At 43.8% G+C, this 27672-nt stretch overlaps 2 protein-coding genes across 2 annotated transcripts in view; one reads left to right on the plus strand and one right to left on the minus strand.

Moving 5' to 3' along the window:
• Positions 1-422: 422 nt before the first annotated feature.
• On the minus strand, positions 423-10004 carry LOC119167354 (mitochondrial ribosomal protein S10). Its single transcript, XM_037418823.2, has 6 exons — positions 9848-10004; positions 9365-9526; positions 8066-8247; positions 4952-5060; positions 2036-2125; positions 423-624 (listed from the first exon to the last, which is right to left on the minus strand). Exons 1-6 carry the CDS (start codon positions 9875-9877, stop codon positions 532-534), a joined length of 666 nt encoding a protein of 221 aa, XP_037274720.2. The 5' UTR covers positions 9878-10004; the 3' UTR covers positions 423-531.
• Positions 10005-10130: 126 nt separating this feature from the next.
• LOC142765514 (tubulin-specific chaperone E-like) overlaps positions 10131-27672 on the plus strand; it is a 34311-nt gene continuing 16769 nt past the window's right edge. The window contains exons 1-6 of the mRNA XM_075866619.1: positions 10131-10461; positions 11665-11787; positions 16325-16409; positions 17393-17599; positions 20276-20464; positions 20976-21078. Coding sequence (XP_075722734.1) covers positions 11685-11787; positions 16325-16409; positions 17393-17599; positions 20276-20464; positions 20976-21078 — 687 coding nt within the window. The 5' untranslated portion in view covers positions 10131-10461; positions 11665-11684. The remainder of the gene's footprint in view (positions 10462-11664; positions 11788-16324; positions 16410-17392; positions 17600-20275; positions 20465-20975; positions 21079-27672) is intronic.

Consider the following 27672-nt stretch of genomic DNA (forward strand, 5'->3'; position numbering starts at 1 on the left):
TTGCAAGTGTTTAGTGGATACCACACTTCTCTGAAGCATGATGAACAATGGCATAGTGAATACCTGCCTATTACAGAATAATTAATGGTGTAGTGGGTGTTGCAGATTCTAAGAGAGTGTTAAAAAAGGCCCTTAAAGGCTGTTCTTCTAGCTTTCGCTGTGACAGCCCTGCGCATTCAGCACAGGCTTGGCGTTTTTTTTTTTACTTCACAAAAGATTTTTCGAAAAAGAGACCATATCATGCTATCCAATAAATTATTAATTTTCTTGTGAAAAAACCTCAACTGAATTATTGCAAGAATATGGACCATTGGAGAACCAATGGGTTCCCAGCACTAACGCAAATGACGCCCAGTAAATGCTGTATTATTTTGCATCCTCTTCCACCAGGCCTTGGCTGTGGTTAAATGAGAGAGAAAATGTTGCTTGCTAACAAAACTTTTATTCAGTGAGGGCAGTCATTTTCCATTCACTAGAATTCGAAAATGCGTCATGATTTCCTTCGTTTTGTTACTGCGCATAACTAATTCTTCATTTCGAGGTGTCCTCTAGTAACGTTGATTGGGCATCACTGGTTTCATGCACTGGAGGCTTGATGTAACTCGGTAGCCTTTCCAGCGTGGTCTAGGCAGAAAGGAAGAAAAGTAAGCATCTTCTTAACGATGAAAGGTTCAAAACAGGCATGATGAGCAATCTTGGTCGTGACGGTTTCATTTCAAGACTAAAAATGAAAGGGTGCTTTGTTCAACGACAGCTCGTAAATTGAGTCTTACACCTACACAGCAACCTTTCCTACACCTCACTGCAGGAAGCCAATTAGAGGGTATGTTACAACACTCTTCGGAAAAATCCCGTAGAAAGGAGGGCAGTTGAGCAGATGCTCTCCCTAACCGTCCTATAAAGTTTAGTGGAAAATTTGGCAACATCACAGTCGCTGGGATTTCAGTCGAAAATTGGGTTTAAGTTTAGTGCGACAGAAAATCAATGAGAGCTACTGCCATTGCAATGACAATGTTCTGCTGTGCATGCCCCTCTCACTATTGTAAAACCGGTCTATTGGAATAAAATACTGCACTCGTTGCGAGCCTCCTTCAAAATGATAATTAAACAAATTTTTGCACCCAAGATTTTCAACCAATGTGAAAGATTGGGTCCTCAAATCGATAGACACAATATTCATTTCAGGCAGAAACTACAGGAAAATAATGAATTTAATGCATTTTTCACAAACTGCTGCATTTAGCTGCTACGTGGTCATCTAGAAGAGATCTCGTTTGGCGACGTTACACACGCCCGAAATAAGTAAGCCAACAATGCTAGCCCTTGTCCATATCTCTTGGCCTGGTCAGCTTCTCCTACGGTGCATAAACCACTACGAATGACACCAATACCGAACAACACTCTCTGTTGGGTTGAAGCGCTTTTGTGGAACGAAGCATCAGCGCTTTTTGTGGAATAAACACACGTAACATTCTTGTATTCGTATCGATAAAGAAATCTGAAAGAGGGAGGGTGGCACGAAAGAAGAGGTGGACAGAAGTAAGAGGAGTACAGGAACATGCGCACCCTGCATAAGCCACGGCGATTGTGACATTACGGCTCGCACACGCGTGCAGCCGCTGCACGCTGACAATCAGTCGAGAATTCAGCCAACTGTTAAAAATGCAGCAAGTTAACTCTGTTTATCAGAGCAGTCGTATCTGCCGAGTAGAAATTCAAAGTTTTCGTCAGTTTTTACGATTTTCGTTCATGATTCCTTTGATATATCACACAAACTTTAACATGTAACTTCCAGACTTCAGTTCCTAAAGTAGCGCCACTGTTCATTCAGTTTCACTCTATATACACTGAATCTTTAGGTTTTACAGAAACGAAACAAAGATTAAAAAAAGAAAAAGCACTGTATCCTCTGTCCAGTATATTATGCACGGCATGCTCAATGTTATGTTTTCAGTGTTCAATACCGCTTAATGCTCATTTTTCTTGTTATAGCTCACTACAAAGATGATCCTAAACCAAAAAAGAAATGTCCCACCTTTGTGACCTTCATGGCGACTCCTTCTGGAAGATTTCTCTGAATGTATTCGAGATAGGTGTCAGCCGTAGAGCCTGTCAGGTGCTTGAGCTAGAACCAACAAAGGTGAGGCAAGAAACACAGTGTCAGCTGAGTAAGCAATGTATATAGTGCAAAGTGATTCAAAACAAGATATAACACGAAATATACGTAAATTCATACTTCTAGAGCTAAGGTGTAGAACAGTTTATCCTACTTAAAACGTCACAGACATTCGTAAGATCATCATACGAATCTCCATTCATAATCTACATGGGAGATTCGGTAAAAGTAGCAGGTACGAAACAGAGAGCTGCCACCAATGCGTTTGCTGCGACTGTTGGCAGCACTGGTAAAAGCCTTGCAGTTATTTAGGAAATAAAATATACTCTGCAAACTTTGATGCTGTTTGGTTAAATGATTCAGTGAGCACGCAGGCACAATGTTTACAATAAACAGAGGAACTCCGCAAGGTACTGCAGAGAACTAAATGTCAATGGCAAGATTATGGCCCTGGTCATGTGCTTGTCTTTGTTGTGCTAAAGGACAAAAAACAAAGTATGAGGAGAATATAATAATAATAATAATAATAATAATAATAATAATAATAATAATAATAATAATAATAATAATAATAATAATAATAATATCTACAGTATTACCTCCCAAAACTACGATATGATTACGAAAGACACGGAAGTGGAAGGCTTCGAAAATTTTGACCATCTGGTGTTTTTTAACGTGCGCCGACATTGCAAAGCACACAAGCCTCAATTATTTCGTCTGCAGCCAAATGCGACCACCACGGCCAGGATCGAATTCGCAACCTTCAGGTCAGCAGGAGAGCACCGTAGCCACTGATCCACTGTGGTGGACGAGAAAATTGGATCGGGGCAGCCATTGCATGATTTGAGTATGACGTGTAAATACCCCATCATTAACCCTTTCACTGCCGGGTTTTTTCGGCAGTGCTCTGCACTCCCTGCCAGGTTTTCTTCTTTCACTATTATGGGAAAATGTGCTAGCAGTGCTGAAGGATGCCCTGCACGACACATAGAAACATTTTTATCGAGCATTATTTCATCATATAAATAGTTGCACTAATTACAAGTACAAGTACATCAACAAGCATGAGTAATTTATAAGCAATTTACTAATCAAAATAGTTAACTACTGATTCAGAACAAAAAGCATAAATTATTCACTATTGTGGGAGCTTGAATTCATAAAAAGCTCTTCAAATTTATCGTTTGCCGAATCGGGCACATACGTGGCATGCTAACTTGCATTGGCTACACTCCTGAGACACTGGAAGGGACATGAACCAGCGCAATAATAAAAACATGCTCTCTGCCAGTTGTCAAAATATTTAGAACCAGTTATATTTGTTTATATGTCCAGCATATAGATGACGGGACACACCAAAATTATTTTCTTTTGCAAGAGTTGTTTTGCAAATGTTGGGCGGTGGTTTAAAGAAGCAAAACGAGTATACTGGCGATTGGCAGAGCTCAGGCCTGTGTAGTCTCCCACGTTATCTTGAGATTGCCTTATCTGCTCCATTTCTGCAACGTAATTACACTCAGACCTCAAAACAAACAAAAATATAACAAAATATTGGTTATAACGAAGTGAATGAAAGATAGTCTTGCAATAGATACATTGTATGGAAGATAATTTTATAACAAATTTTTGGATATAATGAACTTACTTTCTTGACTCAGCTTTGTTATAATGAAGTTTTGAGGTTATTTTTTGCCTAACAGCAGCTGGTTAGCAGCGGTGCAGGCAAATTCAATAAGCTTTTTTTTTGTATGCACCAAAAGCTTAGTAGATCAAAGTCACTGCGGTCTGCCAACATCATAACGTGGTTGGGTTGAGGCTACGATTCAAACGTGCGACCTGCCACAGCCCGTAGATGTGTGCTACATTGGGCTAGTTGGTAGAATGTTGCTGAAGAAACCACACTGACAGCAGGGAGCAACGCAGGCACTGAAAACACTGCTGAGTAGAGCGATTTCTTTTAAAACCAAGGCTACTATATTGCAGAGGCTCAGTTCCTTATGCTCCTTCCTTGCTGGTCGTTCTCTTTCACTTCAATGCCCATGTTGTCGTCTACTGGTGACTCTGTTGTCTATGCTGTCTGCTTAGTTAACCATAACTACTTAGCACTCAAAGTAGGATCGCGTAGAATGCCAGAGCAGTTCAGTGATTACTGCACATAGAAACTGAAGCATGCCACAGTACCTGTAGGGGCCAAATGCCAAATGAACTGAATTACTGAAAATTTCGAAGTACCGTATTCGAAATAAATGAATAAATGTATAATATACTAGATGTGACCCTTACAAGGGTAGTTCCACTGCAGTAGAGAGGTGCCAAGCCGAGAAAGTATGCAAATGTTATATTTATTCGCATGTAACACCCTGTAAAGGTGGTTTTACTGCAGTAAAAGAACGCTAAGCTGTGAAAACACCTATCCGAGGGGAGTTTGCACTGATGCGAAGACCCACTACAGGGTTCAATGAACATATTACGCCCACATCGAATAATCATTTTTAAGTAGAAAAGCTTGTTATATGGGCTGATAGGCACTAGGTACAGTAAATTTTAAAACAACATATTTTACTGGTTATCACTTGCATTGTACAGAAAGTCAAATCCTGCTACTACGTAAAATTCACTCTTTGCACAAGCCTAGTCTAAACCTCATAAAAATGAAGTTTCACCTGACACAAAACATGGCTGTGTTATATTCAAAAGTACGTTACACAAGTCTACATTCACCACCATGCACTAAGGACAAGACTATTGATGTATACTTTGTTACAACCGAAAACTCGTTATATCTGTATTCGTTATGTAGACCCCTGACTGTGTCACAATAAAAGAGGGTACCTCAATGACTTCAAAGTGCGTCCTCATTTCGTACTGGACCATGTGTTTCTTCTTGCCGAATGGGGCCTTCAGCAGGGTCCACCTTTCGTGCACCTTCTTCGGTTGCCACCTGGCCAGGAGAGAAAATATGGGACCTTAATCGCTCTGCCACACAGTAACGACATTTCCAAATGCTCAAAGCAGTACCCTAGAAACCCCTAAAGCAACAAGGTTGAAACTTAGTTGTGGTGTTGCAGTCATGAACAAGTCAACCGTGGCAATTTTTTTTAATGGTGCCACAATAGGGAAGTCACACGAGTCTGATGATCGAAACATGACCCTCACTCACATGGGTGTCACCAGCATTTGGTTTTTGATGAGGGGGGAGGGAGGGGGTAAACCAATATTCCATTGCGGTATGGGAGTGGCAGAGGACCCGTGTGGGGCTTCAGAGCCAGTGCTTGAGGGGGGAGTGTGTCCACTTTGCATCCCCTCCCTATGGTTGCATCCCCGCTCGATGGTTGCATCCCTTACCGATGGCTCGTTGGTTTCACTCTTTCCTTCACTATGCTCCGTTCACTGGCTTGCCTCTCCTCCTAGCCGAGTGATCTTTATCGTCTCGCGAGGAGGCAGAGCAGGAAGCGGGCCCAGCTGCGGGCAGACAAACGGGTTCTTTCTAAGCCGACATGACCAGATTTTGCCAGGGGCGTTACAACCAACTACAGGAATACCGAAAGGCCCGAAGAGAGGGACGAGGTTATTATTATGTAGCTTTTTCGTGGCATGCCCACAGCACACATTGCTGCCTTATTTGGCACTGCTGAAGGATGAGCAAAATAGCACTCTGGACTCTGACATGTTACGGCACGCACTGAAAGGAACAGAGAAAGAAAACACAAAACACAGCATTGCTAGTAAACACAGCATCTGAACTCCGATGTGTGCATTTCCTCAAAATATATAAAAAAAAGAGGCAGTAAGTTTGAACAGTTTTGGTCCAAAGTCCATGCTACTTTTTAAAAGCCATCAACACCCTAGATTTGAGTAGAAGCATGTTGGTGTTGAGACTTCAATGTATCTTGTATAGGATGAGTGACCTTCCACAAACACATACCGTAAAATACCAATTAAACGCTCCCACCCACGTAAGTGCCCCCCTCGTATACCGTGAAAATTTCCTAGTTTCGATATCTACCGAGCAAGCGCCCTTCCTATCAACCAGCCACTCTCTGTCGAATCATCCCGAACTGCCGAAACCGAAACTGCGCCAACAGCTACGTTCTTGCCTAATCCAAAATCCAATGCGAAAATTGGTCACGTGACCACATTCGCTGGCATTGGCACGATGCCTGCCATTTTGCTATTGTCATTTGTAGGTTCCCAACGTGACAACGGCGACTTTAAACATGCATTCCTATACAGTAAAAAAAAAATAAAATGTAGTCGTACAATGGCATCGCCAGGCGGGAAGGAATGTGCCTACGACAGCTCGCCACTTCAGTATTGACAGAAAAAGGGTTTGCGAGTGGGTCAAGAAGTTCGAGAGCTTACTGCAACAAAACTTTGGCACGCCCAAGCTTCGGCGTAAGTTGAGCAACGGAGCGCCAGTGTTCAGAGAGTCCACAGAGCCGAGATGTGCCTGACCCGCAATATCTACCCACCTAAGGATACCTAGCTAGCATAAACCTATGCTCAAGAACAACTACCTGCGAACGTTCAACAAACCTGGTCAAAGTGTACTCGTCCACACAAAAAAAAATTTCCTGGCTACAACACTGTTATTCTTGGCTAAGTCACTGCATTGTTTTCTGGGCCTAAGTCTAGTTAACATATGCAACAAGATGGCTTGTTAGATTAGATTCATACCTGTACATTAACACACAGTTGAAAGGTTAAAGACAGAGAGTATGGTGTTTCACTAGTGGAAGCGAACATTCACTGAATGCAAAGCGTATATAAAGGGTGTTTCAAGAAATGTGTCCACTATTCTAAAGAAAAAATCAGGCAAATGTGATATTTGCTTGCTGTCCTCACAAGTGCTTCTTCTGTAGTGGCTTGCACCTTACGATGACTGAAGACAACATTTTGGTCAGAATTTAAGTTAAATTTATTGACTCTAACTAATAGAGTAATGCAGTGATACCCAATGGAAGAATTGAAATCTTTCATGCAAAGAACTCATTGCAGCTTCGAGATATAGAAATGCAGTTTATATTAAATATTGTGATGTAATGAAGTTCAGGAATATTCAGCAGCGAAATAAAAACCAAGGCACCAATGAGTGCAACAAGCAGAAAACTAGAATAACGTCAATTACAGAGGTGTATTTCTTTCCCATTCGTTCACATATGTGCATCATGCATGCTATTACTGCAAGCACAGCCCACACATTCACACAACGAAGTTGGCTGATGGTTTATATAACGACGCTCAATCCTCATGGAAGTCTCTACGAATATGGCTGCTGCGCTCCTCCGTGTTTCGGTTTTGCCGCAGAATTCGGGAAAATACATTTGCTTCACAATTATTACTAGAGGCCGCTTTTTCAGTCTCAAAACTGCAATGGGTTCTTCGCACAAAGGACTTAGATTTTCCCATTCGACTTAACTGCCCAACTCTGCTAAATAAAAGTTAATTTAGCTTTCTTGACTGCTTTCCCAAACGACGTCCTCAATCAACCATCTTAAGATGCCCACCACTATAAAAAAGCAAATGTGAAGACAGTGAGCAGATGCCACATTTTGCTATTTTTAAAAGAAAATCGGACAAATTTTTCTGAAACACTCTGTGTGTGTGTGTATGTGTGTGCGTGTGTGTGAGTGCATACAGGATTTGCTTGCATTGGCGCTCTTTGAGATCTCTTCAAATAACTGCCTAATGCTAATATAGACTTCTCGTCTTCCCACTCATTCCTCTAACCAGTGTTTCTGCCTGAGCACTGTAACCAGCTCACGAGGATATCAGCTCACATCCAAGCTCACGCAAACCAGACACCTGAGTTTTGCTGGGTGAATGCAGGTACGCTGCTCGCTAAAACGATCTCCTCCTGGACCAATATGTTTACTCACTTGCCAATGAAAGCCTCATTGTGAGTCATCTAGGAGAGGTGAACCATCACGAAAGAAGGTAACTCACGTTCTTGAGACTTTGATGTCCAAAAGCTTTGCGGCCTCCAACGCGTACCACTTGTAGCTCTTGAGAACTGCGGTGTCGTGACCTCGGACTTCGAGCTCGATTCTCTTATAGAGCTTGTCCGGTTCTCCGTTGTCTCCTACAGTCACCCCGGATTGGTCTTCGGAAACGTGTAAGGAGGCATCCTGAAATCGAGCAGAGATCAAGGTCAAGTGTGCTTGGAATGGGAAGAAGCACGGCAGGAAAATGTGGTTCCGAGGCCTGTACACAAGGACGCTGATGCGTGATGCCCAAGATTTGAACTTGTGTTTTCCGCTCTGATGAATTGGATTGAATTTTTTATGCACAACAATGTTGGAGAAGACAAAACCCAAAAGATATTGACCTCAATGTATGTGTCTCACGATAATTTATAGCAAGCACACGTACAGGCATATAATTATGTAAGCCTACACATGAGCAAGTTTAGATCTACGATACATATATGTCTATGCATAGACATATGAAAATGATGACAGTACCTGGATTTCTCCTGAATCAACACGGTTTCATTGCTGCCTAATTTCAATTTCACAGAGTAAAATACAACCTAGAGTGAAGGTTTAAAATTTTAATTTGAGTAATCTTATTAATAATCTAACATAAAACTGCAATTCTTAATGCAGGTAATATACTTCTACTTCATAGACATGCTCATTTTCGAAACGTTGTAGTTATACTGTATTTTCTACGGTACAGTTGTGGGCTAGTTGGTTAGAATGAAAGAAGGAAGATTGTTCGGAAAGATCGTTGGACTCAATCAAACAAATAAATATAAATAGGCAATCAGGCCAACATAAAAATAGGGTTTGCTTTTAATGGATTGAGGTCTCAACCCACAACCGCTAAACTAATGACCCTATATATATATATATATATATATATATATATATATATATATATATATATATATATATATATATATATATATATATATATATATATATATATATATATATATATATATATATATGGTCAATTGTCTGTTGGTTTCATTTAGTTTGGCTTGTTGGTTCATCATATTGTTTTGGAATGTAGTGCGGTGCAACAGCAGGACATTGGCACAACAGACGCAAAGTGCTTTGGTATTTGTTGTACACATGTGTAGTGCACTGCTGTACAACGCTCTGTCCAATTTCTATTCTGCCATAAAATATTTCTATAGGAGATTACCGGAAGACCTGAACAATTCATACTTACTGGACCGCAACAGAAGTTTAAGCTCCGCAGTCCAGCCACCGTTCAATCAGGAGTAGTGCTTACCTGTTGTGCTGCCTGGTTAGCCGCGACTTGCGAGCAAAGCCGGGCTTGACGTGTGGTGACCAGTCCGTTCAATCGAAGTAGCTGCGCAGGCACCATGCACCGAGTAGGACTCGCGGCCAGAACGTCAGCTGTTAAACCATTCCTCAGAGCATCGGCGAGAACCTGAAAGCAGAAATAACGACGAAAAACTACGGTGACTATCGCGCACGACGAGTTGCATGCGGTATTTTAGGTTTTTCGCACTAGCTAAAGTTGCAAAGATCGAGAAGCCGTATGGCTTCATATGGGCACCGATAAAATTCGGAGACTGTCTGAAGATATGTCTGTCACCATTTCTTTTCTTAGTTCAATGTAATACACAAGTCGCTAAAACGCTTGCTAAAGTTGCGAGTTGCGGAACTGCATACGAAGTGCGATTGCATTGCCAGCTCGGCGCTGAACTGGTATTCTTATGGGTTATTGAACATGCGCAAACGCACGTACCCTGCCGATGCAGAAGACCTTGGAACCCATACTGTACGGAGAGTTTAATTCCAAGCTGTTCACAAACACATCACAACGCAGCACGTGCCAAAACCGCAAGAGATGCAGACGCCATCAAACAAACACGGTGAAACCGGAAATATTGAGAACTGCTAGATAAATAACAAAACTTTGTCACTGAAGCCAAGAGAGAAGTGCTTAAAAATTGCTTGAAGCAAAACAGTAACCAGCGCTACAAGAAACGAAGTTTACAGAGGTCGCGGTCGTCGCGAAGGCTGCTTCCACTTCCGTCAAATATCTTCGGCTGTTAATTTATTTTGGTTTCTTTGCTTGTAAACACCTCTTTGTTCTGCGAGTGAGTGCTGTCGTGCGCGGCCGCTCAGCAGTTTACTTAGCTGATAGAACTAAAACAAAACGCGCTGGATATGCCTTACCCCGAAAGACAAAATCGAGACTGTTCATAGAACGACGCTGGCCCTCACAAACAACCTGAGCTGATCGGGCCGCACAAGTGAAAAACTTCTCGCGACTCAAGAAGACCTCCTCTGAAAGCAAGCAACGTCTTCGGCGCTGCAACAAGGAACGACCTTCGCCCAGCCCGAGGATAACACTCTGTGCGTAGTACACCTGTGCACGATGTGTTGTTTAATCGCTAGCGCGTACAACAAAGCACCGTATCTTTTCATTCGCGTGTCGGTTGTGCGGGGCTCGAGAAAGCTTTTCTCCTAGATCGCACCTCTATTGCGCTGTTTGTTTCGTTACTCAGAAGCCGTCCCGTTGACGCAGCCATCCGCTAACCCAGACGCTATATTTTGGACGTTTTCCATGGGAGAAAAAAATAAAATAAATGTAGGCTGCTCCGGCGTTCGCGTGCCTCCCGTCCACTTTCGTCTGGCCGTATCGTTTTCACGTGCACCTGTCCTCACTGTTGTGCGTTATGAAAGGAATAGCTAGCCGATTGAAGTCCTCGGTCGCCGGTTGCACCAATACGGCCATCGCTCGCCCACGCTCGTTCCGAAAGCACGGATTGACGATTACCGACGGATGCCAGTTTTCGTGTAAGACAACATTACGACTTTCGTAGATTTATCGATTACTTCGTGATGTCGGTTGTCGACGATTTGTCGTTTCAACTCGACTGCTCGTGTGCTAATCCTAGACTGCGTCGCTTACGTTCGCCGTATCGTTTTCAGTTGCGCGTCATGCTTCGCCGCAACCCGCTTCGTACCAGCCTGCGCCAACAGCTCTGCATTGAGTAGTAAAAATAGTGTTCCTACCCACTGGCAGTCATATTGCTCGTGCCTTTCTTATCTCGGGATTTTAGCGGCGCAGTTGCATTCAATATCCATCTCTCCATTTGGATGATGACCAGCTATTGCATGTCACAACGTGGTTTTTATAATGTGGTGTGTCGCATAGTTACGTGCATGGCGATCTGTGTCATATCTTCCGTGACAACTGCTTGTCTATCATGTCTCGTTCATTGGCTGCGTCTAGATTGCCTAGGCATTCGAAATAAGCACGCACATTCCCGCAAGGCCGAACGCGTGACTATTTTCAGGGGCAGGCAACTTGTCAAAATTAAGCGTGCAGTGTGGTTTTATTAGCAGCGTTCAGATGTTCAAGACACGGGAAGCGGTTTGTGCGAAGGTCTTGGGCATTAGCTCTTTTTTGTTTTATTTTTTCATTAGTTCTCTTCCCCGACAGCCGTGGAAACTTTCGCTCGGAGGGAACCCGCCGTTAGGAGAGAAACGCAGCAAAGTAAAACTCGGTGTGACCCATTTCACGCCACATGGTCGGGCGCGCGTTTATTTCAGATGCGCGCTAAACTCGGACCATGGGCGAGCAGGAACTCGGAGAGGTGGCCGTGGGCACGCGCGTCTCCTGTGACGGTCACTACGGCGTTGTGCGCTACTGTGGACCCGTGGTGGACACAAAGGGTGAGAGAGACGTCCCTGCTGGTTCATTGCATTTGCTGTTTCGTTCTCCTGACGTTTGAATGAGACTGCACAAGTGTTGTTTGCATCAGAGATCACCTGACAACTTACACGAAACTGTAAAATAAGGCTGCGTTCATGACATGACACGTGCTGTTCCACATCCGTGGATTTCTGTTGGTACACGTGAAATGTTTTCTGATCACTGATTCTGCGGCGTAGGGTTTATGTGTGAAATGTTTGTCGGTTGGATATTTTAAGGTTAAGTAACCTGAGTATGTGAGGATACGATAGCTTTGCATTCATTCTCAACAGCATTTATATCATTCATGCTCTTTACAGAGTAACATTGATACCTAGTACCAGTAGCACGAGTTTACACCTTTGACAGAGTGAGTTTGACACTGGTGTGATTGACAATTTGCTAATGTGCATCATTTTGCAAAAAAGTAAAGGCGATAGTTTTAGACAGTGATGTCATTGAGTCAAAGCAGAAGAAAATAAACCTTTTAAATCAAATTTTTGTGTGAAATTTTGTTTTGTGAAAAGCGAAATATTGGGGTAGTGTGGTGTCTGTCAAGCAATAAAAGGTCATTTACATAATTTCAGCCAATTTGAATCATCTTGCTATTTATATATGTCAGTTCAAAGAAGAAAGTCTTCAATAAAAAGCAAAGTGTAATCATACTTGGTGCACACTATGACATTGCCGACAAAAAGTCAAAGCAAGTCCGTGTGGTGTGATTGATTGTGTATGTTGGTAGAGCTACATCCAATATACTATAGCATTGTACGTTGCTTGAAGAAATTGCTTTGTCAAATAATCAATTGCTTTGCTTGAACTATTCTTTAGTTACCCAGATAGGGAAAGCCTGGTTAGTAGTTGGGAACTAATGCGCTTGAATGATCTAGCATTTGCAAAAAAAAAAGCGATAAACCGGAAAGAGAAAACTCAACTTTTTGACTACCAGCGGTAGTTCTACCACAGGACTATTAAAAATAGTTGCCCCCTTGTTACTGTATTTTTGCCCCTATTCTGTGCAATGCCTATTGCGTTGTTTGGAGATACTTGGACAGAATGATCACATGACAACTTTGAAGAGGTAATTTCTCAATTTAGTAGCAGCAGCTGTCAAATTCATATTTTAAATTTTGAATGTTTACTTACTCCAGATTGCTATATTGAGTGTGGAGCTTGGGAGCCACTGTTCTTACTCCCCCTTTTCCACCTTAAAATGAAAGTGCATTTATGGAGGTGTTTTTCTGAAACAATAATCATCTATCCTGCGTACCTTTCCTGGTGTTGTTGCTGCCTGCTCAGTACTTCCTGTTCACCAAGCCTGTCATAGCATTCTTTATCGGAAAGTAGTGAGCACACAGTTGTTGAGAAAAGAAACACAAGTAAGCAAGATGCAGATTGTTATTGTGTGGCAGAAAGATGCTTCATATACACCCGTTCTCTTTGGAGTATTCACTCCAAGAACAGTTGCACCTTTCGGGGTGTCTTCTTCACATACGTCAGTTTTCTTCCTTGCAGCTTTTCTTTGCTTTAATGCCTCACATCAGATACTGCGTGGTCACGAATGGCACACTCGTTATCAACATGATATAGCATTTCCGAAAGAGAAGTAACATATTCAAGAAAGGAAATGTGGACAAGGCAGGCGACTATAACTGTTGTGGGACAAAAGACGCTCCCCAAAGGGTGCATACTTTTCATCGTGTGGCGGAAAGACACCCCAAAGGCAAAAATGGGGGTGCAAATACTTTCAGCGTTTTTCACTTGGAGATTTGTAGTGGCCGCCCAAATTCGTGATTGATCATTCAGATTGCATCAAGCCAAATTTTCCGGCAAAATACAGAAATGCTCCGTCTGCTAGCATTACATCGGAAGTTATTCATGCACGTGCCACGCTAACCATTTCCGAAAAACTATTCCTGCTTCTGCTCTGTACGTTTCCATGGCAACCTCAGTAGCGACTTAAACATGCAACCAAGGTTTCTTGCAGAATGACAGAAATGACGTGCGTTGCTCCTACTATTTCTACCTGAATCTGCGACTTGTCAGCGGAGCAAGCGAAAGTAATCTTGCATTGGAAGAGTTGCTCTGAAACGACTAGTAGAACGGACAACTAGTGGAACACATGAGCTCACTATAGTCACCACTGGGATGCTGCCGGTGTTTTATCTTGGGGGAAGGGGGGGGGGGCGATGATCCAACCCTAGTTTTTATATGTTTGGGCTTGTGTGCACGTGTGTGTGTGTGTCTGCGTGCGTGTGTGTGTGTGTACACGTGTGTACACTAAAATCGCTAAAGCATTCACTTCAGTGATGACAGGTAAGAGAATGCGACACACTCCAGCGCAAACTCCCAACTGAATTTTCGCTATAGAAACACATCAAACGGTAACCACGCACCTTTGCAGTTAGCACTTGTGTGTGTAGCATTCCCTTGTGTGTAGTCTCTGAAGTTTGCTCTATAGTTGCTTCACTGGAGTGCCAGCTAACCCAAAGCTGCACTTTGCTAAGTGACTATACCCTCTTACCTCATTATAACAAAATTATAAAGATATATTCTTAACACTATGTCTATTGCAAGAATAGACTTCATTTGTTTCGTTACAACTGATCTTTCATTATATCTAGTATCGTTATATCGAGGTGCGAGTGTACATGCCATTTGTAAAGGTGTTGTAGGGTAGGCAAGGATTCACTTACCTTACTCTGTAGCTAAACAAGTGGTGACTATTGCTTTGTCATTATTTTGTGTGCTGAATACAGGACCACTGAATGATGAATAGTATTAAAGAACACCAATACAAGTATCATTTATTCATTTAAAATTGAAAGTTGAGGTGATTATTGTACAGCAAAGATTTTGTGTTCCAAAGCCATGATTTGATCATGATGCACGCTGTGATAGGTGACTCTAGATTAAACCCCATACAGATGTCTTTGGGAACCAAGCTCTGCTTTGTTGTATTTTTCCTTTCTTTTGTCTTGCAGCCAAGGGATTTCGCAAAAACCACCTTATCATTACGTTGTTGGTGTCATACATATAGAGCTCGTATTGATAAACCAACCTTATCCTCATGTCAATTTTTCTTAAGTTTCTGTACACTCTGGCTGCACTATAATGGCATAAAAATGGTAGCATGGTAAAAGATGACTACAAGGTTAGTTAATTAATGTTGGCCTACCTTTTTTTATCGCATGCATTAAGGAGGCCCTGCAACTCTTTTGCGACAGCCTTATTTAGCACTGAAACACATGTAGCAATGATTTATAAAACGAATGCAACAAGAATGATGGAAATTGCACAAAAAGTGAACTTATGAGTCCTCAAAATTCAAAACTCGAGTAGACGACGGCAAGCAACATTCCCTTTCACTCGCCTGCTGACGTCAAAGACCGCTTTCAATCGGAGTACGCGTCTCATAAAGACATACTGAAAATGTAACCTCATGGTGGCCTTCACACAATGCCTAGCCACTGCTCTTTTTCACCGCATCTTTATCATGGTTATGATGAACCACATGTGTCGAATAGCAGACGCTCCCACGGTCACACTGTATGAGACACATACAGATGTTTGGGCGGGGCCACTTCTCGATTTGCATGCAAGACTCGTTACATTAAAATAATGGCATCCACCGCATGTCGCATTTTTGATTCGCTAAAGACGCGGCATGCATTTTTACCTTTAGTTGCTGCCAAACGATTGCCTTGTTTACAGACTTAGGGTCGTGTTCATTGTCCTAAAGATACATAATTTGAAAACAGTAATGATTTTTTTCTGAGACAGTATAACAAGTTTTCTTGCTGTTTTTGGCATTCGCTCGTATGAACTAGCTACCACTGTATGAATATTGCACGCTACTTGTCGCGTCAAGCCAATGAAAAGCGAATGGTTTTTGTCGTCATGTCACATGATGCCAGTTCCCATAACAAAAATAGCCGATGTGTATCGCCATTGCTTGAAGTAAAGGTTGCTTGTCCCGTGAATTAAAATTATAGCAGCATCAATTTCGGCGTTGCCGCTTGCACAACGATATCCATGTATTACACAGCAAGGATATCGTGCTGTGTAATACACAGCACAATATCGAATTTGAGCACGATATGAAGAATACGTGCTCAAATTCTGTCGCAGCGTCAATTTCGGCGTTGCCGCTTGCACACCGATATCCATGTATTACACAGCAAGGATATCGTGCTGTGTAATACACAGCACGATATCGAATTTGAGCATGATATGAAGAATACGTGCTCAAATTATGTCGCAGGGCCTCTTTAAAGTTAAAGAAGAAATGCAAGGAAAATACGAATAAGGTTGATTTGTTAATACGGCCTTAAATTACCGGGCTTGGTGATACAAGCATACTCTGGTGTTACCATAAAAGTTAGTTGTTTAGAGATTCGTCACTCAGCATTGTCATAGTTCGTGCTGCTGTAGCTTGTACCATTGTAATGTGCACATGTGCTGTTGTGAGTGAGAGTTTTTGTAATTGTGTGCACTAAGCTTCTGTTCTGATTGCAGGTACATGGCTGGGCATTGAGTGGGACGACCCATATCGTGGCAAGCACAATGGCTGTCACAAGGATGTCCAGTACTTCATCACGAGGTGAGCTGATACATTCTATTGAATGACACTGCAACTCCTGCTCATAACATATAGACTCTCGGTGTATACATAATTGGATGCAGAAGCACATTGTTTTACTAGTGTTGTCCATGCATTAAACATTATAACTGCTAAGATGCTATGATGATGACTGCTTTGGCAAAAGTCGAAGAGGGTATTGTTTATAATGAAAAGAGCTTGGCTGCCATACGAATGTTGAGTCGCATGAAGCTGCTACGAACACAAGCAATGTTTACCCAATTCTTTATAACTTTTTGGCACGGTAATTTGTAGAGCAGCGCTAGATAAACTATAAATGTCGCTATTTACTATGGCTTCACCAGTACACGATTTCGTGTGTCCTGTCAGGAATAACGACTCTCTTGATTGATCTTTTATTGTTTTTTTCTACATATTTCAGCTGTGCTAGTATTGCTGGAAAAATCTGCGTGTGTGACCACTTGTCATTTTCTGTTTTTTGCCATGCACTAGCTTCATAAGAGTTTAGACCCAAGGTTTCTTGTATGTTCCGTACAGATCTCTTCAAATGTTGAAATGATAATCCTTTTATATTGATTTATTGATTGTCGCAATGAAATGTGGTGAACACAAATACTACAGTGAAACAAAGTTGGTGTCTGTGGACCTGGCACATCGTTTCATTGGCTGTAGAGACCAAGAGTGTATGTTTGTACTTCAATATAAATAATTAATTAGCGAGTGTAATAAAGCAGATAAAGAAGATAAAGTGAAATGTTGAATGTTTATGATGAATGTCTCTTGTAATGAAATTGTGTTTATGTGGGATGATGTTTATTACAATAAAGATTAACTGTACACATGTTTTCTATTGTAAACTAAACCCGAGAAGAAAACTTTCCAATTCTTCAGTTCATATTTGCATTGGTTGATACTACAGTGTGGGAACGCGAAGAATTTTTTGCCGTTAAGCGCTCTCTAATCAGCTTCCCGTCTGGTTGCAGGTCAGAGACAGGTGGTTCATTCATTCGCCCACAGAAGGTGGAGAAGACGCTGAGCATCGCGGACGCCGTGCGCAATAAGTACTTCTCGTCCCTGTCCGACCTCGAGGCACCCTGCCTGAGCGAGGACAAGGACGTGCTGCTCCTGGAGTTTACGCCCAAACGAACGGTCCAGTTTGTCGGGCCTGAGAAGATCACCGCCATACTCAGGTGCGTGCAGCAAGGAAGAGGCGTGGCATCGAGATATATTACACAAAACTATGTTTGTAATATCCAAAATTCACTATATAGGTATATTTCTAACACTGTATCTATTGCAAGTCTATTCTTCATTGACTTCGTTATAACCGATATTTAGTTATATCTGGATTCATGAGCCCCGCCACGGTGGTCTAGTGGCTAAGGTACTCGGCTGCTGACCCGCAGGTCGCGGGATCAAATCCCGGCTGTGGCGGATGCATTTCCGATAGAGGCGGAAATGTTGTAGGCCCATGTACTCAGATTTGGGTGCACGTTAAAGAACCCCAGGTGGTCAAAATTTCCGGAGCCCTCCACTACGGCGTCTCTCATAATCATATGGTGGTTTTGGACGTTAAACCCCACAAATCAATCAATCTGGATTCATGACCTCGAGGTTTGAGTCTAGTTTAGGAAGAGTTCAGCTCTAGTTAGGAACAGTGTTTGGGACTTAGGAAATCAGCATCAAATAACGGGAGAAGACACAAGGAAGGTGAAAGGACAGGCGTGCAGCCAGCAACTGAAAAGTTCTCGTTGAAGAATAAAATGTCACAGACTAAATGGCACGACAACTTGTTGAAGCGCATTTCATTTTTAAAGCAGTTTACGGCTGTGCACTCCAAGAAAAAAATATGGAGTATTCGGGGAATAGTTCTGCTGCACAAGAATAATCGTCATCTCACTTGTTCTCGTTTCTTTTCTTGAAAACCCGGCGTTGGCCACTTTCCTGTCAAGAATGCCATGTAACACTGATAACTCACTCACCGTTCCCGACCGCGGTCTAACGCGGGTTTAGTGTGTAGCAAGGCCATCCATTGCCTTACACAAGACCAAGACAGGCCACCTAAATGTAGACGTCTGAAGTTATCCGTTTCCTTCGTGAGCACCTGTTTCCACTGCCAATGTGAAATCACAATTGTTATTTAGTTCTTCAGTTATGTGCTTGTTTAGCCGCCTTCTCTGTCTCGTCTTTTATGCTGATTTTCTTTGTCATGGATTGCCGACCAACCCAGAAGTCAATTTTTTTAAGTCACAGTTTTCTGAATTTTAGATTAGTACAGTTGAATCTCGATAATTCAAACTCGAAGGGGCCCGAAAATTTGTTCGAATTAAAAGAAGTTCGAATCAATGAAAGCTAAATAAACCGAGGGCTCTCCATGCAATGGCACATGTGCATTGAGCTAACACACGAGGGGGAAGTTTCAGAAGGGTTACATTTATTCACAAATCACAGGACATCTGTTATTAATTGAAGTATTCGGTGATGCACATCTGCACACGTTTTACTTGCAGCAAGTCAATCGATTCCGCACGCAGCTTGCAAAGCATTTCTACTTCGGCTTCAGCATTCTCCTGGCAAGAGAAGTTGCACGCAGAAATGTCCAGCGCCGATACTTTCTAAAGACGACGACAACAACGACTGTGTAGTATCTCCGCTACGCAGCCGCAGCATGGCCAGCAAGTGATGAGAAAGGAGGAGCGTCTCCACGCGGAGAGAAGCAGATCGGCATTTGAGAAAAAACCAACACTCCACTGCAGCTTTTTTTTTTTGCTCTCTTCGCGCACGTCGTTGAAAGGAGAATGGTTACGTGGCAGGGACGGGAAAGGGGGAAGCGTGGCACCGGCGCGTGAGAGACCCCCCCCTCAAGGCGCAGAGCCATGCTCCCGCAATGGGCAAGGGCTGCAAAAGATAGTGCCTTTTCTCTTTCCTTCAACCACACATTCATTCAACCCAGCAACAACTTTTTTTTTTCTCCCTGTCTTCGTACGCGGCGTTGAAAGGAGAAGGGTCTTTATGTGACAGGGACAGAAAAGGGAGAAGTGAGGCACGGACACGTTGCAGATCGGCATTTGAGAGAGAGCAAACATTCCACCGCAGTCTTTTCTTTCTTTTTCATTTCCTTCGCGCGCAACATTGAGGTGTCCCAGGTGCCGTCGTGGGATTGGGCATGGTGCTGAGAGAATTTTCGAAGCACGTTATGTTCGAATTAACCGCCGCAAGTGCTTGCGCGTTCGAATTACTGGCCGTTTTCGCTCATCCGAATACACATAGTCTTGACGGGACCTTATCATGAGTTTGAATTAACCGGAAGTTCGAATTAAGCGTGTTCGAATTATGAGATTCGACTGTACTAAATATCCACATGAGCCATTGACTGTCAAGCCTGCAAGCTTTGCTGAACTTGAAAAGTTACAGTCAATACTGCATTATGGCACGGTCTTCAAAGAAGTGCCTAAGTCATAATAAGTATAGGTATTATATGACTGATCCAGCATTCTGTTGCTCTTCACATGCGTTTGAAGATTTTTATTGCACTTGAAAGGAAGCCTACATTATAGTAGAACCTCATTCTTACATATTTGAAGAAAGTGCAGAGAAAAAAAGAAGTAATATTTTGAAATATGTACAGTCGCATTTCCCTAAAGCGTCGTACAGTTTAGCTTGACAATGATGTTGCGAACGCTGGCACCAGGAAATCTTACTCAACGGGAACGTATGAACGAGGTTCTAGCGTACAGAGAAGATGGGCCGGTGAGACTAGGTACCGGCACCTTTTCGTGTTATATCTGCTCTGTGAATTTATACCAGGACAGCTTGGTAATTTCGTCTTTCCTTACGCTCTGCGTGGTGTAATGGCTTCGCTTCAGCCGTGGCGAGACAATCCGCGAGGTGACCCTGGCGAGCATACCTATCGACCGGCCTGGCAATGAGGGCGAGCTGGCGAGCCTGGTGCCAAAGTTGCAGAGCCTGGTGCTCACACACACCCTGTTGTCGTCGTGGGAACAGGTGGCACAGATCACCCGTCAGCTGCCACATTTGTCGGCGCTGCACCTCAGGTTGGTGTCTACAACTTTGTTCTGGTACTGACAGTAGCCTAGCAACTTCATTACACCGACTCACTGATCACTCAGGATTTGACAGAGATTGCCTAAGCTGAAGGATTGGACAATAAGGAGTCCACGACTGTTATTAGATTCACCACAGTATAACTTGTCTTTCTTTTTTTTTTCACAAGTAACCTAAAAATAGTGTCAGTGTGTTACTGTGCATACGTGTGTTTGCCTGAAACATAGTCAGTCTGTGCTTCAACAATTATTCTGTTGTTTTTTATTTCTAGACAAAAGTAACGTCATTGCCCAATTGAACAGAAGTCGCCCACTGTTTGAGAGCTGAATGATTCAAAATTTATTTGCAGCAGTCTTTTCTTTGTGACATCCTGGCTCATCGAAAGGATGTTTGTTAGACTACAGTTGAAGGCATGGGGTTCTTTTCATCAGGTGTCTAAGTTGCCTCATTTTTAGGGTACCAGTTGGCACCGTTGGTCTAAGTTTTAGCTCTCTCTTGCAGCAAGAATATACTGGAAATACCGAAGGATCCTGCTGCGCTTCGGGACAGCTTCCGGTCTATTCGGCAGATGGTCCTTCGAGGTGTGGGCTACAGCTGGGACCAAGTGGGTAGCTCTATTTTTATTTTACTGCAATGAAGTTATATGTGAATGTAATGTGCGAGTGATCCTCGGGGAAACTGCATGTCTGGCAGTTGTGGTTGCAATTCCCAGCCATGTCACACTAGAAGTTGCACTGCATTCAAAGGCAGCCCAAACCTGCCACTGCTGTAGCAAGCTGCACAAGGAGGAGCTGTTTTGCTTTTATTTAAATAACAGTTATATAGACACTCGAAGCACATTTTTGCTGCCGTCGCTGTCGCCGTCATGCTCCATATTCAGTCCGAATCAATAGCATACCCACGTGTGTCGTATGTTCCGTGTGCATGTGAGAGCTTGCAAAAGTTGCAGAATGCTCAAGCAGAAATGAAATGAGAGTGGGAAGAAGTGGAAGGGAAGGGGTAGAAGGGAAAGGGCTGTGTTGCTCAGGCAGCTATTTTAAGTTTAGATTTGCGGTACTAATATTCTACTAATCTCTACAGAGATTAGTAGAAAACTCATACCTTTGTACATGCTGTGTTCTCACAGCTTTCTTTGCATTGAGGTGACAGACAGCACAAAAACTCGCTGGAGTGTCTTCACTCGTTGGAGTGGTCGTATGTACTTACAGTGTGCCGTAGAGTAGCACCAGATCAGATACTAAAGGAGTTAGCTGCTAGCGTCACTTCGTATAACATTCCATTTTCTTGCTACCCGATTGAAACTGTGAAACTGTGACTTTTTTTAGTCACTTGCAAGTGCTCACGTTGTACCCAACTTCAGTCGTGCTGTTTTCTGCACCACATCAAGCAACAGTGCCTACTAAGCTGTGTCATTGCGATGCCATGTTTCTTAGTTGCTGGCAAAAACAGCTCCACACGCTTCTTTTGCCAGTGTCATGGTTGGAACCATCCTTTCGCTCACCAACACGTGCTGGCTAGCAAGAAAAAAAATGTGTAGTGCAGGGTGCTGGACATTATCCAGCAACTTGGTCAACAACATAGCAGTGCGTTCTTGTGTCTTCTCATCTCTTGCACCATTTCCTTTTGTCTTAAAGGGGCCATGCCACCAATCCTCCATCGTAATCTGCGTAATCTGGCTTTATTCTTGTAGTGTACATGTATCACGAAGGAGTACAGCCACTGGCGTGGGTGCGGTCTTAGCGAGCCGCAGGGCACGCGTTAACCACCGCCGTGGCGAGAACATGACACTGCTCAACGTCGCAACACTTTATTGTGTGCGGCAACACCAAAACGCAGTACAGAGCTCGTTGCAAAAGGCGCGGCGGGAAAGCAGATGGGCTTATCCACGCCACGGGCGAGGAGTACTACACAGGGGGGCCGCAAGCACGTCTCCGTGGGCAAAAGTGATTCACGGTGACACCGGGACAAAAGGCCCGGTTGCTCGAGCGACGGCAAAGGCGCTCACGTTGGCTTCAGAGAGATATGGCTCGGCGCAGTTTGACCACGCGCTAAGACACTGCACCGCTCTTCGGCCTAGCGTTCGCAAGGGGCAACAAAAGGTGAGCGTTCGCCGCGGGTGGGAGGCGCCGTTGGCAAAGCCCAACAAGTCCCAAACAATAGGAGTCGACGGACAGAAAAGAAATACGTGCTCGCCCTCAGTTGTCCCGGAGAAATTCTTTTTCGCTCCCGACGCACTCGCAAAATGTCCCGAGAGATTCCGCGTGCGGCGCCACAGTCGACATCCGCTACCGGGTGAGAGGGCTTATTATGTCACTCCCCACTGCCGCAGTGCGGAAGACCGCAGAGGAGAGGAGAGTCATGTTAGGATATGAAAGCGCAAAAAGAGGCGGCAAAGACTGCGCAAAGGCGGCAGGCTAGCCTCAATTCCCACATCCCCCTCTCCTAAATTTGCCCTTCACCGGTCAGCAAAGGCAGCCAGACGTCATCCATGCAGTTAAAATGGCACTGCTATGAGCAACAGCTAACCTCAGTTCAGCCCTATAAACTGCTGCTAAAAAAATGATGACAAGGAGAAAACATCAATAACAATATAAACACATGACAGTATAATATATTTGTGAAAAAAAGAAAGATCAAAGGAAGTAAGGCTAGCGTTCGTGGTGCTGAGGCGGCGGAATAGCTGCCACCGTGCGGAGGGGCGGAAGTGCGTGATAATGTCCGCTGGTGCGATGCCCGTGTGCGAGGTCAGAGGCATGGAAGGGGCTCACTAATAGCTCATGGCTGCTGTTGATGATTGGCCAGCGTGTCCGACGAACACCGCTTCGGTGGTGGTTCGGAGGTCCCGCATTTCTCGATGAATCACGGGGAAACCTCACTGAAAAGCCGGGCCTCTCCAGGGATCAGGGAGGCTGAACCGAAATTGGCTGCGAGGCGTCCTGGCGTTATCCGGCAGCATATCACTGCTGTCAGCTGGCCTTGTGCCAAGGTGGAAGGGGCAGCAGGCCTTCTCGGCGACGGCCGAGAGCAGAGCACAGCTGGACTTTCTGACGTCAGCAGGTTTGGGCCCCGAGCACCTCTAGTGTCCACGTCGATGGGATGAAACCACGACACACACTCTTTCTGGGCACGCCCAGAAGCATCACGCACATACACATGCACATAAGCACACACACACACACCGCCAACGGCTGCGCGAGCAAAGGCACAAAGCGTTCTTTGCCCCTCTCTCCACGCATAAACACGAACGTTGAAGGTCACAACTCCCTTTGCCGGTAGACAAAATAAACACGGAAGAAAAAGTAAAGCAAAGCAAAAATTACACTCAATATCTGGCCAAAAGAAAATAAAAACATAAAATATAAATTAACCCTTCATATTAGACAAAAGAACATAAAACGTGAAACACTCATGAACACTTAAATAAAAGAAGAAAACTTGGCAGCGGACCGGGCGGGGTTGACCTCTTTACGAGAACAGGCCGTAAAGAAGCTAAGCATATTGAGGCTAGACAGTAAACTGAGGGCCTTGAGTTGCGGAGAAGTGCGCCGTCCTGCACGCAATCACGAAGGTGTCCGCTTCCTCAGATGATACTGGTGCAACGTCCGAATGCAGTCCTCTGCTCCGGGTGTGCCTCGTTGCTTGCACGAAGTGCCGCTGGGCGCTGGCACGAGCTTGTCAGGTCTGTGATGTGGGCACGGCTGAGTTTTCCCATAAAGGGGGTCTTTCAGCAAGAACGCGCCACGGACCCTCACTGACAAGACCAGGTGGCTTGCCAACCCTTGGTTCCACCGTTTGCCAGATGTGGCAGGCACGGAATAGCGATAAATTTCACGCTTCGTGCCTGGCCAGGTCACAACATTGCTCAGTTTGTGAAAACTTTTGAGCCACTCAGGTGACCCGCCTTGAGTTCGTCGTGAGAGGATCGCAACAGTGTGGCTCTCGGACTTTTTTGGGCACAGCCACCTTAAACGAATCCACAGACTTCTCGCCGGTGGCTGTATAGTTCAGCAGGAGCCCGTCATGGTCCAGCAAAACGAATCCGCTGGGGATTCGGCGACACACGCTGTTTCCTGCCCCCCTATTTGCGCCCGCTGCAGAGCAAGCAGCGTAACAGCGCTACGTCTCTTCGAGACAGTTGTTATCGCGCAACGCCGCAGAGCAAGCAGCGTATACGGCGCTCTGTCTTAATGGCACTCGAAACTGATCACTTTGCTGAGCCTTCAGTAGCTCTTTGCTGCCGAAAGTGATTCCCATTTCCCCAAGGGGTGGAGTCTGGTATCACACCCACTCAGGACTGCAGCAATCGCCGCGTGCATGGTGTCACGGGTTCGCTGTCGGCACTGTGGCATTTGGAAAGCTTCTCCACTCGTCCGCTACGTGGTGCGCCGCTTACCTGGATAGCAGCCAAGGTCATCCGCATGGGGATTCCCCTTTTAAAGACGATAGTCTTTCTTAGGGACCTCCAACAGAAAAATTTTGGTCTGTCTGTCTGTCTGTCTGTCGGTTTGTACATTTGTCTGTTTGTCCGCCCTTACCGATGCCTCAAACGGCACCAATCGACCAACCCCATCCGCAGCACCCACTAATATTGCTCAAGATTCAGCGTTCATACTTGTGCGATTGTCAATTAAAAAGCAATTATTGCGCATATCTGAGGCACCATAACAACACGTCGATGTTTTGTATGTGTGCCTTTATACTATAGAAGGCACACACAAGTAATTCTAAGAACCGTAGTGTTTATCACGCTGCACTGACAGTGCAACGCGATGCTCAATAAGGTAAGTGCTTCCAACGCTTTGCTAAGATGACACGGTGGTTGCACCTGCCCGTCGCTTAGCATTCTACACCTTATCACCTCCGATACTAAGCGCATCTTTCTCCGTGGGCAAGCAGGCCTTCTTTCGTTTTTGAACTTCCAGATGGCACTCTTGTCTAACGTGCCTCGATGTGCTCGTTCGCCTCCGCTTGACGCTCGAGGTACTAACGCAGCGCCTCCAGAATACCATTCACAAATTTTCTTGTGCAGAACATCAAATAAACGTTTTGTTCACTCTCTCCAGACGCAGGACTATTGTCTTTCGACGACATATGCAGTGTAGCATGCAGATTCGGGGCCATTTTATTGCTACTGTTTCGCCCCCAACGCTTGCATGTGCGAGGGCACTGCGAGCGGCTGTTGCACCGGGATCAAGGTTGTCGGCAGACAACAGGGGGCACAAGATAGCACGTCAGCTACCGCGTTGTTTGTATGTTCACCACAACAGGGGATGAGGACACGAATGGGTGCAAAAGAGGTGCCCGTCAATAGAGGCAATGGCCTCTTTGTGCAGCGCGGCATCCGCCTAAAAAGGTCAGCGGACAAAAATGCCACGAAGAAGGCACGTTGCGACAAGTCCGAATTGCGCAGGCGAACTGACCCACTAAGAGCAGTCAAAAGCTTAGAGCTTTTGATACCGCGTTGGGCATCAGTGTAGTGTACACGTATCCCGAAGCAGTACGGTCACTAGCGTGGGTCCGGTCTTAGCGAGGCATAAGGAACCCTTCATGAATATTTTTTGCTGAAAACTACAAATTGTTGGGTGAGTGTCTTATGGCCCCTGTAAAGAGGCCCTACGACGCTTTTACGTCTGCATTCCGCACTGTTGGAGTTTCATTACAGTTTCTTTGTAGAAATATAATTATAACAGCTTTGTTTATGGCCAACCGTGGAGCAATATCGGTGTATTTCACAGTTCAAGAAAAAGTGATGAAAACGGCACGCTTGATCTGTATTGCAGGACCCTTTTAACTTCTTGATAAATCGCTATTGAAAGGCTGCAGTGCTAAACAAACTATGACAGCGTTCATCTCGTGATTTATTGTCATGTGTGTTTGCTATTTAGTCAGCATGGGCAAATGTGTGAGTGCTTTGAACATTTGAACAAATATTACAGCGTTTTGAATTTGCCTTCACGCGAGCTTAAATCATTTGAAGTTTCAAACTATTTGGAATACACATGTCAACTACGTGTAACCCTCTAAAAAGATGGTTTCACTGTAGTGCGGGGCTGCCGTGTCGTGAAACCACACTTGTCATTTGTCAGTGCTAAGCTGCACCTTGCCTAATACTTTTTTTGAAATTTTAAAAGCATGTTATAGAAGCTTATATGCGCTAAGTGTAGGAAATTTTAAGGGGGCAGACTGGTCTTAGACATTTTTTTGTTTATTTCTTCAGTGATCTTGATCAAACTGCACAGAATTATGCGGTTTTTTCTACTTATTTCAAATATTTAATTAGTTTTTTTGTAACTCATCTTGTTTGTGAGATAACTTAAGTTCACCCTCTGTTTTTGAGGCCGCCATAGAAAAAAAATGCTTAATGAAAAGTGATATTTAAAATATGTCAACAATGACTTATGACTAGAGATTGAAAAAATGCAAGTTTTTTTTTTGTTTTTAGGCCTTACTAGGTTATTTTACAGCAAAATGAATTGTCAATTTTCAAAAGCAGTTGGAATTATGCTACAATTTCGATGAGTAATTAATTTAGAAGGCTTGTGCTCTAAACTCTGCTCCGATACTTGCACTCTACACACATACAGGTTTCCATTGCAAAAAGAATTATTGTTGAACCTGCCCTAGCTGCAGAGATATTGACGCCTCAAAACTCAATAGTCGTAGATTTAGTTTTTTTAGAAAAATGGAAAAACCAAAAGAAAACACGCAGCTTTTTCAAAAAGCAACAATCATGGTGCGCATGTTTTGCAATCCTCTTAAAGGTGCTCATAAATTCGTAGCAGAGCTTCTAACACAGGTGGCAAATTATAAAGAAGCCTCGAAGCCTGTTCGCCATTTTTTTGCAGGTTCTGCATGTTAACAGCCCCAAGAATCTGGACAGTCAGAATGACATTACAAAAAAATTACCACTACCTGGCGTGTGAAAATTTGCAGAGAGATAGAAAAATACTTGCAGAAACCAAATACGTAGGCCAATTTTAAAAATGATTTTTTTTGTCCCTTTTTGGCCCCAAAGACCAGTCTACCCCCTTAGGACATCATGTACTTCACTACTTGTAACTTGCACCCTACTTTATTCAAATGTAGCTACTGTTCAAGGTTGCTTCCGATTCACTAGCAGCCAAAAAAAGACATTTGCACATGCCTGTATTTTCTAGTTCTTAAAAATATTGTGTCAGTTAGTTGGGTTGTGACAGAA

The sequence above is a fragment of the Rhipicephalus microplus genome, chromosome 6 (assembly GCF_043290135.1).
Source record: "Rhipicephalus microplus isolate Deutch F79 chromosome 6, USDA_Rmic, whole genome shotgun sequence".
NCBI classification, from domain to species: domain Eukaryota; kingdom Metazoa; phylum Arthropoda; class Arachnida; order Ixodida; family Ixodidae; genus Rhipicephalus; species Rhipicephalus microplus.